The 10538-nt window shown below is 49.6% G+C and overlaps 1 protein-coding gene across 8 annotated transcripts in view; it reads right to left on the bottom strand.

The window, feature by feature from the left end:
* Positions 1 to 380: 380 nt before the first annotated feature.
* Positions 381 to 10538, bottom strand: part of anks1b (ankyrin repeat and sterile alpha motif domain containing 1B) — a 110292-nt gene continuing 100134 nt past the window's right edge. For 4 of the 8 annotated variants that reach the window (XM_035523474.2, XM_035523477.2, XM_081712525.1 and 1 more), the window contains 8 exons: positions 10145 to 10270; positions 8306 to 8377; positions 6989 to 7075; positions 6720 to 6857; positions 6393 to 6560; positions 4361 to 4474; positions 3391 to 3482; positions 381 to 1999 (listed from right to left, as the gene is read on the bottom strand). In XM_035523474.2, the coding sequence (XP_035379367.1) occupies positions 1951 to 1999; positions 3391 to 3482; positions 4361 to 4474; positions 6393 to 6560; positions 6720 to 6857; positions 6989 to 7075; positions 8306 to 8377; positions 10145 to 10270 (846 nt within the window). In that variant the 3' untranslated portion in view covers positions 381 to 1950. The remainder of the gene's footprint in view (positions 2000 to 3390; positions 3483 to 4360; positions 4475 to 6392; positions 6561 to 6719; positions 6858 to 6988; positions 7076 to 8305; positions 8378 to 10144; positions 10271 to 10538) is intronic. The other 4 variants (XM_035523476.2, XM_035523478.2, XM_035523475.2 and 1 more) reach the window with 3 other exon arrangements.

A 10538-nucleotide genomic window follows, 5' to 3' on the forward strand; every position in this document is an offset into this window, starting at 1 on the left:
ACGGGACATGTGTACAGAACCATTAAGCTCCATGGCAACGGAAGCTGCAACAGACTGGCCACCTCTTTCATTGCGCCTCATATCGCCCTGATGCCACTCTGACAATGCACGCGCGCGCACCCACACATCCCTGTCGGAACACATCACGGAAGACGGCGGGCGTCTCTTAGCCGAATCTCATTCAAGGCGACAGGCTTCACGCGGCTGCCAATAAGCCGATTTCCCTCATGCAGAAAGATGGGAGGGGGAGAAAAAGGAACCGGATCTCCCTGTCTAGTTCTCTCCTACAGGAGCTCACCTCCGGTTGGGACGTCCGCGTTTCAAACCCAGCCTGCTGGCGTGGACAGCACGCTGAGACAAAGCACGAGCCCGGACAAACATCCTACTAATAAACTTTATTGTGCATTACAGTAAAACAGAATGCTTCAGGACATCCCTGTAAGGCAACCTACTGTCATACAAGTCTGTAGTGTATCGCAGATGAGAGGACGAAGCGGGTTTGCTACAGACCGCAGGGCTGGAGGCTGGCTGTGCATGCAGGGCAGCATGGGTGGAGCCTGTCGGTCGCTGGTCCCGTGCCCCAGACACAGCGCGCTGCCGGCAGAGGAGGAGGAGGCCACACAGCAGGGAATGGTCGTACAAGTCCGATTTATTCCGTGTGCATCGCCAGGATATAAATATGGACCAAACTTAGAAAACCGGAGTGCTGGAAGCCCAAGCCTGTGTACACGTATGTTAGCAATTCCGCTTCTTGTACAAGCTCTTTTTTTTTTTCTTAACAGTAACATTTTTGAATTTGGTACCATGTTAACCGGTGCGATGTCATATCTGGTTTTTTTCCTGCTATTTGTTTTCTTCTTTTTTTTTTTTATCTTAAACTACATTACATGTATGAACAATGAGTCAACAAAATATTTATTTACAAGAGAACTGTGGCAAAATTTCTACAGTTACACTGAGTTAAAATAGTACATCTGTTTCTGTGTTTCAGCCCCAAGAGAATCAATGGCCTTTTCACCTGAAAGCAAAGTTGAGTGGAGCCATTCACACATTCTCTCTTTTACTACAATAATAATATACTTTTTTTTCAGGATGGCTATTATTCTCAAGCCCGACATATCATATAAAAATAATGTAACATTAAGACAACATTAGACAAGAATTGCACATTAATAATAATAATAATAATAATAATAATAATAATAATAATAATAGTTGATTAAGAATTAGAATAATGGCAATATAGACTTCTATTAAACAGTAAAATGTTTTGCCAATATGAATAGTAATCTGCATGGCATTGTCAGTCATGTCAACAACAAATCTGTAGTGATTTTGGCACGAGACGTGTCAAATTTCATGGTTGTCCAGTGCAATAAATCCATTCACATTGTGCATAATATTCATAACGTTTCATCAACCATAAACAAAACGAAGGGAAACCAAAGAGGACAACTGAAAAAATGACAATATGGCAAACCAGGAAGTCCACTTTCACCCCAGTCTCCACATGTCGTAGTATTTTGGACTAATGAATTAAACAATAGAAGTCTGTCAGAGTCACCATGGTGTATGTCCTATCTCCATAGCAACTTGGTGTATGGTGTATGTCCTATCTCCATAGCAACTTGCCTTTTTCCCCCAACTGTCTCCCTTGCACAGCGTAGTCCACCGGCCCTCGTGACAGGGCACGTAATGCAGAAAAGCGCACGTTCGAACCGGACAGATCCCTGCCGTCGCATGGTCCGCTGGAGCGGGTGCGCTCGCGCGTGCGTTCCCGCCGCAAACGGCCAAAGATCCGTGCCAGTGGTCCTTTGTGCACCGCGTTTAATTTAAAGGTCCATTTGCGAGAGGCTCTGCCAAGTTTTGTAGTCCAGTGACACTTTTAGGCTCCATATTTGTAGTCCTTTTTGCAATTGTGTGTGTGAGAGGGTCCGTGTTAGGGGCTGGCTACATTCTTTGATTTCCACAGTAATAGACATGGGCGTCCGGCACTGCCCTGCGAACGAGATTACATCACTCATCTAAAGCGTCCATCAAAAAAAAAGGGGAAAAAAAAAAAAAAAAAAGCCTCTCAGATGCCCCTTCACCAGTCCCGCACGGACCACGCGCTCCACAGATGCCCCTTCACCAGTCCCGCACGGACCACGCGCTCCACAGATGCCCCTTCACCAGTCCCGCACGGACCACGCGCTCCACAGATGCCCCTTCACCAGTCCCGCACGGACCACGCGCTCCACAGATGCCCCTTCACCAGTCCCGCACGGACCACGCGCTCCACAGATGCCCCTTCACCAGTCCCGCACGGACCACGCGCTCCACAGGCCAAAGTGCCTGCTTCGGGGCCACATGCGTTCAAAGCCACCCCCCTCCCCCAAAAAACCATTCATAGTTAAAAGTCGCTCGAAAATGCTTCCACGTAAAAGAAGCTCCCTTTAAATGCAGTATCGACGCGCTGTTTGTCGCGAGATGGGTGGATACGAACTGAACTTAAGACGCGGATTGTACCACCAGCACGGTTTTTAGAGGAAGCCAAACCCCAGGCTGTCCTGTGTGGGCCGTTCTGGATACATTTGCAAAAGGAAAAAAAAAAAAATTAAAAATAAAAAATCCAAAATAAAGGGTGTAATTTCTGACAAGCGTTCTTTTTAAAATGAAAATTTTGCTACATAACACACAAGCAAAATGTCCTTAAGTAGGATCCAATCTGTGTTCCTACCCGTGCTGCGCAGAGTGGGCGTCTCGACAGACCCTCCTCTTGCTAGCCCCAAACCCTTGGCGGCTAACTGCCCCTCACGGCAGGTACAAACTAGCAGCAGCATTACGGTTTTAGAGTTCTCATTCAAGCAGTCGGGAGGGTTTAGGGTGTGTTCGTGTATACGTGTGTCGTGGGGCTTGGGCAGCTGCCTCCCGAAGGAACGAGTGCAACGGAGGAGAGAGGGGAAAAAAAATGGGAGGAAAAATTGTTTAAAAAAAAAAAAAAACCAACAACAAAAAAAAAAACAGCGCAACGTTTGTCTCCCCTTTTTTTTGTTTGTTTTTTGTTTGTTTTTTTTTTTTTTTTGGAGAGCGGAGGGAAGGGTCTGACACGGAATGCGTCAGCCCGAGGGCCGAGTGCGACCTTCCCGTACAGAGCCACAGAACTGCAGCCGGAGAGGGGGAGCGCGAGAGAGAGAGAGAGAGAGGGAGAGAGGGAGAGAGGGAGTGCGGCAGCGACATCATGCAGAGGCCACGGTAAACGGGCGGGCTGCACCGGGCAGAGAGACGCGGGCGTGTCACAGGTCACTGGGCCCGTGGCTCCGTGGAGGGCCTCTAGAGGGCGCTCTCTGAAAGGCACACACACAGGAGTGGACAGGTGGGGGGGTATATTAGAAAATAGTGGTCTCATACTTGGTGTTGACTCCTCTCTTGGCCTCCTGTCCCGGCTCCACTATCCAGGGGACGTTCCCGTGGCCCTTCTGGTCCATCGAGGGCTGCTCCATCTGGGTAGAGATGGGAGTGAGACCGCACGTCAGACGGAGCGGGAGTGACGGGACGGGAATAAGTAAGTTTAGGTTGGGGGGGGGAGGGGGGTTATTTAAGGACAGAGTAGAGTGATTTATTATCCACACAAACATTGACTCACACAGCAAAAACTGAGGGGGAAGCTCTTAGTCTTTAGGAAACTGCTTTGAAAAATAAAAGCGACTGCTCTTAGCTGGAAGTAGGAACGGGGCGCTGCACTTACCGCTTCCTTGCTAAACAGTATCCGCTCTACTGCTACTGGCAAAACTACCCTGCTACTACATTGGCTCTTTCGACCAATCGCGCTGGTCCCCTTGTATCCGTGGCGCCTGGCGTTCGTTCACGCTTAGCTTAAGAACCGGCTTATCCACGGGAACGACACGTAGACGCGAGCGCGCGCAGAGTAACCTGGGCTGCCCTCTCTCTGCCTCTGTTTCTTTATCCGTTTCGTCCATGTGCAGGCGTACGAATGCTAAATAAAACCCTCACACTGCCTGATTACTTCAAACTAGAGTGCTCGCACGCCTCTGACTAACCTTGCATAACCTCGTCACCTTCCATGATAAAGACTCCTGCAGGTGCGTTTGTCTGAGAGCTTTGAAGCTGCTGTTTCTCTGGGCAGCATGGAATGGCTGTGCATGGCCAGTGCACAAATGCGCGCAACACACACACACACACACACACACACACACACACACACGCACACACACACATTGACAAGGAGTCACACAGATAAGCAAAAATGCACCGGGGGGGAGGGGGGGTGGCGTGAGCTGGCTGAGAGACGCACGGCGGAACACGGCAGAGACGGGACGGGAGGCGCAGCGGCAGAAGGAAAAGGAAAATGCAAGGAGACCTGAAATTGAGCTTTGTGTGGATGGAGGAGGAGTCGGGAGGTAGGAGGGTGGAGAGGAGGCCGGCGCGGGGTGTGTATGTGCCCCAGGGACCAGCGGCTAGAGGGGGACATGACCTAGGGGCGGAACACAGAGGTCACAGAGGTCAGAGAGCCCGTTCAACACGGTAACGCTCTGACGCGCCCACGCGCGCACGCGCACGCACAGATGGAGGCTCAGGGAGGAGCAGGAGAACACACACACACACAGACACACGCACACACACGCACTCACACACACACACACACACGCACGCACGCACACACACACACAAACACACATACATACACACACACACACACATACACACAGACACACACACACAGACACACACACATACATACATACACACACACACACACACACACACACACACACACACACATACACACACACACACACACACACACACACACAGAGAAAGAGAATGGATTCTAAAAGAGGATGAGGGTTATTGAAAGTCATTTAAATGTATGAGAAGATGAGTGTGTGGCATAACGTTCACTTCATCTTGCCTCTCAGGAAAATCCATAAACTCTATTAGTGTGGCTGCTGTCATTATATGCAGAAACACACACGTGCACGCGCGCACACACACACACACACACACACACACACACACACACACACACACAAACATGAAAAACACAGCCACGGGGGAAGCATCGAATGGTTAATGCACTCAGCAGATCACATTACACGTGATAATTGATCATTTAGAGCATAAACACTCTCTCACACACATGTACAGTGTGTGTGTGTGTGTGTGTGTGTGTGTGTGTGTGTGTGTGTGGGAGCTCAGACACAGTGCCCCCCCCCCCCCCCCACAGCAACAGCGGAGCTGCGATCATGTGCTCCCAGAACGACCAGCGCACCGGAGCCAAAGATTTCCAGTCAAACGGACCTCCACCATGCGTGCCACCATGCGCCAGGCTGCCTGGGTCTCGCGCTGGATCTGTTCTGTGCTTGGTGGATGGTGGGAGATGGGAGGGACCTTTGGCCACTAGCAGGGCCCGGGGTCAGCAGACAGAGGGACACGCAGGCATGCTCAGGGGACGCTGCTGAGCTCACAGTCAACGTCGATCACGCTTGGCACTCAGCAGACACAGAGGAGAGACGGGGCAACGTTTACCCATCGCACACATACGCAGTCACACGCACATCAGACACTCCAAATTTCTACAAACAGGGTTAGTTTTTCTTTTCTTTTTTTCTATAGACCTCTTTTCCCTGCATTTCTCCTCTCGTGCGTGAACAAAGACAGACCGAGGCGGCGGGGAACATAGCAGTGAACGAAGGGTTCCAGCACGACACTGCCACTTGAACAACTCAGCAGGACACGCTCTTCTCTGATACGTCTGGAGAGCGAGTGGATCAAGCAGGAGCCCACAGCGAGCGGTTAGCTGCAGAGTGTGTGTGTGTGTGTGTGTGCGTGTGTGTGGGTGTGTGTGTATGTATGTGTGTGTGGGTGTGTGTGAGTGAGTGTGTGAGTGAGAGTGTGTGTGTGTATGTGTGTGTGGGTGTGTGTATGGGTGTGTGTGTGTGTGTGGGTGTGGGTGTGTGTGGGTGTGGGGGTGTGTGTGGGTGTGGGTGTGTGTGTGTGTGTGGGTGTGTGGGTGTGTGTGTGGGTGTGTGTGTGTGGGTGTGTGTGAGTGTGTGTGGGTGTGGGTGTGGGTGGGTGTGGGTGTGTGTGTGTGTGTGGGTGTGGGTGTGGGTGTGTGTGGAGAGGACAGGCAGGGGTGGGCAATATTGGTGGGAGTTTGGACAGGAGGAGACGGCACAGGTGGGTGTGGGGTGAGGGTTTAGAGTGAGGGTGTGGGGTGAGGGTTTAGAGTGAGGGTGTGGGGTGAGGGTGTGGGGTGAGGGTTTAGAGTGAGGGTGTGGGGTGAGGGTTTAGAGTGAGGGTGTGGGGTGAGGGTTTAGAGTGAGGGTGTGGGGTGAGGGTTTAGAGTGAGGGTGTGGGGTGAGGGTGTGGACACTGCATTTGGAACTCACAGATTTGCGGATGTTGGAGCGAGGTTTGGGGATGGGTTTGGAGGGCTTGCTGTCGAAGCTCTCGGGCAGCGTGGAGGATCCGTGGCCGCCCTTCCTGGCCTGCAGTGCCAGCTGGTAGGCCACCTCGAAGGCCTGGCCCAGCGTCAGGATGATCTCATAGGCCAGATTCTGCCCACACATACGGGTCACATGGGTCAAAATGCTCGAAAATGCCATTACAGGCCATCCATAGATACCTTTCCATGTTTAGGTGCTTTTGCAAAAGTGTGTGTGTGTGTGTGTGTGTGTGTGTGTGTGTGTGTGTGTGTGTGTCAGAGAGATACTTACCACATCGAAGGCTGTAAACACATGGCAGTAATGGTGGCTGGACTTCAGGTCTTTGGTGATGTAGGCAAACGTAGAGAGGTCCTCTGGATCCTGCGCTGCACATGAGATGTTCCTAATCTCATGCTCAGCTATGATGTTCTACAGAGAGCGTGAGAGAGATAAAGAAAGAGGGAGAGGATTAAACAACAGTTAGATTGAGCCCACGGGCTTTTGTCTTGTGTCACACAGGCTGATATATTTTGAACATATTGCACTCGGATGCCTCTCACCTTGTTTGTGGCGTCGATGAATTTGACCCCCTTGTATGAGACGGACAGGACGATGGTGGGGACTTTCTTCATTTGTTCTGTAGACTTCTTACAGAACAGAGAATAGATCATGACAGAGCCGCCAACACGAGCGCCCCAAAATCCAGTACCCATAAACCCCAGAAGCCAGCATATTACAGTACCCATAAACCCTCTATACCCCAGAACTCAGCACATTAAAGTACCCATAAACCCCCTAAATCCCAACACCTAGCACACTTCACATATCAGACAAACAATCCATGTGAAAAAAATAAACTCAATATTCTTGTTTTCCTTGCAAAATGAGGCAAGAACTCTCACTATAAGTGTTCAAGGGGAAAGCTACCAAAACATAATATATACCATGTTTAAAATCAGAATGCTTTATAAACTAATATAATATAAAATAAAACAACAACATTTATTGAATATGTGAATGTTTTTTGAGGAGTAATGGTTAGAGTTAGTTCCAGCAACATCCTTAACCACTCTAGCATGGCTGACAGTAATATATTTGAGAATATTTTATTCATCTTTCTTCTTGGTCACCATTTATGTTTGACTCAGCTTCGCTATGCTGGCCTGCACCTGTCAAAATCTAAAGCTTTAAAGGGAGAAAGAAAGAAAGGGGGATGGAGGGAGAGAGAGAGAGAGAGAGAGAGGGAGGGAGAGAGAGGGGGAGGGAGAGAGAGAGGGAGGGAGAGAGGGGAGGAAAAGAGAGAGAGAGGGAGGGAGAGGGGGAGGGAGAGAGAGAGAGAGGGAGGGAGAGGGAGAGAGAGAGAGAGGGAGGGAGAGAGGGAGGCAGAGAGGGAGGAGGGGAGAGAGATGTTATATGGTATGAATGCAAAAACAGTGGTGCAGGCAGGAGTGATGAAACTCCTGATGTATGGGGAAAGAATGCATGAGACAGAACGCAGTATATGCAGAGAGAGAGAGAGAGAGAGAGAGAGAGAGAGAGAGAGAGAGAGAGAGAGAGAGAGAGAGAGAGAGAGAGAGAGAGAGAGAGAGAGAGAGAGAGAGAGAGAGAGAGAGAGAGAGAGAGAGAGAGAGGATTTCCAGGTAAAGGGTAACCAAAGGCCACTGCAGTCATGGCTGTTCCAGGTGTGTGGAAGCAGAGCAGTGACACCCCTTATGGACACCAACTAGAAGAACACCTCGAAACCGGAGTACCCCTCTGACACTAATGGCCCTCAGCCCACTGACACCCTGTTTTCCCTCCCGACTGAAGTGGCCGGACATGGGAACGCCCCGGGCCACCGGGCGGCTACGGCGGCGGCATCTTAAATGCAGTCTTACCCGCATTTTGGCGCAGGCGTCCTGGGTGGACTCCGTGCCTCTCAGCTCCTTCACCAACATGGAACCCAGGTACTGCGGCATGCAAAGACAAACACGCGTGACTCCCAGCACCGCACGCGCAGCCCGGGCTAGATAACGCCACCTTAAATACGGTTTGGTCGCCGCGGGCGGAATATTGTCATCATGCTGGCGCGGTCACAGTTTGAAGGTTTTTTACCTCACTGGTAATCTCAGTCCGAAAGCCCATGTCCGTGTTTGTTTGTTTGTTTGCATTGGTACTGTCTGGGCAATGGGATTTTAGTGATTTTGCTCTGAGTGGAGATTTTTATGTAGCGTTGGAAAGAAAGTAGAGCAGGGAGGTTCTGAGGAAGTGCGGATCCAGACGAGGCCCGCGGAACCAGCTGAGAGGAGGTAGGGATTGAGAGGGGGACTGGGACGATGCGTAGGCGCATTCCTAGAGCACGGCGAGCCACGAAGCAGAAACAACCTGGGGAGGTAGCGGTTCACGGTTTACATCAAACTAATGTTTTTGTGTGTGTGTGTGTGTGTGTGTGTGTGTGTGTGTGAGAGAGAGAGAGAGTTATGTAATGACAGCGCTGTGGGGGTACTGATATAATAAAAAAAAAAGGTTTGTGGGAATAAAGCACTCAGAACAGTAGATAGAACAGCAGAGCCTCTCTCTCTCTCTCTCTCTCTCTCTCTCTCTCTCTCTCTCTCTCTCTCTCTTTCTCTCGTGATCAGATTGAGGGACTGGAGGCTGTTGAGATCAATAAACGGAACCTGATGAGATTAAAATGGTGTTTGCAGAGACGCGAGCCAGCATAGGCTGGGTCGTCCGTGTGGGCCCACGTACGCGCGCACACACACCCACACACGCCCATTTCCCTGGCTCCAGGCTTTTACTGTCCTGATGCCCCTTAAAGCCACAGTAATAAACACCAGGACAGTTACAGTAAATAAATAAAAATAATGTTTTTGAAATATTCATCCTTCTGGCATACCATAAGTGGTAGGACTCACTTTGATCTGCTCATCACTCTCTTCATCTTTCATCTAGACATCTATGGCTGCCAATCAAACCCTCTACTGGGCCCTACTAGGGCCAATCAGATTTACATGAGAGCAATACTGCCGTATTCTACAAATATCTGACATTGCTTTTTTTCACGCTAGCAGATATACCAATCAGATTTACAGGGCTGTTGCTAGGTAACAGAGCAGCTTTATGTAACCTCTAGCTAAAATTACTCCAAGATGCAGAGAAGCTGAAAAACAGGCCGTCACTTTAACTGAAGAGAGAAATACTGTTATTCCCCACCGAATAAGCAAAGCCTGTTCACATCTCTCTCTCTCTCTCTCTCTCTCTCTCTGACCCTCTGATAGTTAGCCAGTTAGTTATCTATGTCTAGATTTATAAGAAACAAGTCTACAACAATACTGTAGCAATTTAACAATTCATAAAATATTATTTCATTTTGTAGAGTGTGTATGTAGACACTTTGTGTGCACTTGTGGGAATGATTTTTGTTTGTGAGGTAAAATTAAATATTTCTGGGATACATTGCCGCAATGTTTGGGAAGTTTGGTCTTATTTAAATGTGGGATTAAACTGGAAACCTCAATGAAAACAAACAAACAAACAAACAACATTTCAATAAGTCATGGCTGTGGGGCAAAATGACTCACAACGCAAGTTTATAACTGCTATATACAGCTTCACAAGACAGCAGCTGATCAGAATGACACCCCCCCCCCCCACACACACACATACATACACGTGCACGAGCGCACACCCACACACACTTACACGTGCACGAGCGCACACCCACACACACTTACATAGGCCTCATAGTCGCATGACTGAAATATGAGCTTCTCCGGGTGGTGCTGCCAGTACTGGACGGGAGTGGACGATGTGGCCTCGTTAGGGGGACGCAGTGTGATTGGCTCGCACCACTCCCCCTGCTGAAAGAGAGAAGTGAGTGGGAGAGCTGTTAGACACCCAGCCGCTGATCACACGCTTCTGCACTCTGCCGCCGGCTATGCTGGACCAACTGATAACGAGGCAGGCAGACAGACAGACAGACACACAGAGAGGTGTTACTTATCCCCAGTCATTATGCTTTAGAGTGCAATGACTCAACTCATTCACATGATTCCACACACACACACACACACATACACACACATATACACACACACACACACACACACACACACACACACACACACA

This window comes from Electrophorus electricus, chromosome 4, assembly GCF_041902795.1.
Source record: "Electrophorus electricus isolate QZ-2024a chromosome 4, ASM4190279v1, whole genome shotgun sequence".
NCBI lineage: Eukaryota > Metazoa > Chordata > Actinopteri > Gymnotiformes > Gymnotidae > Electrophorus > Electrophorus electricus.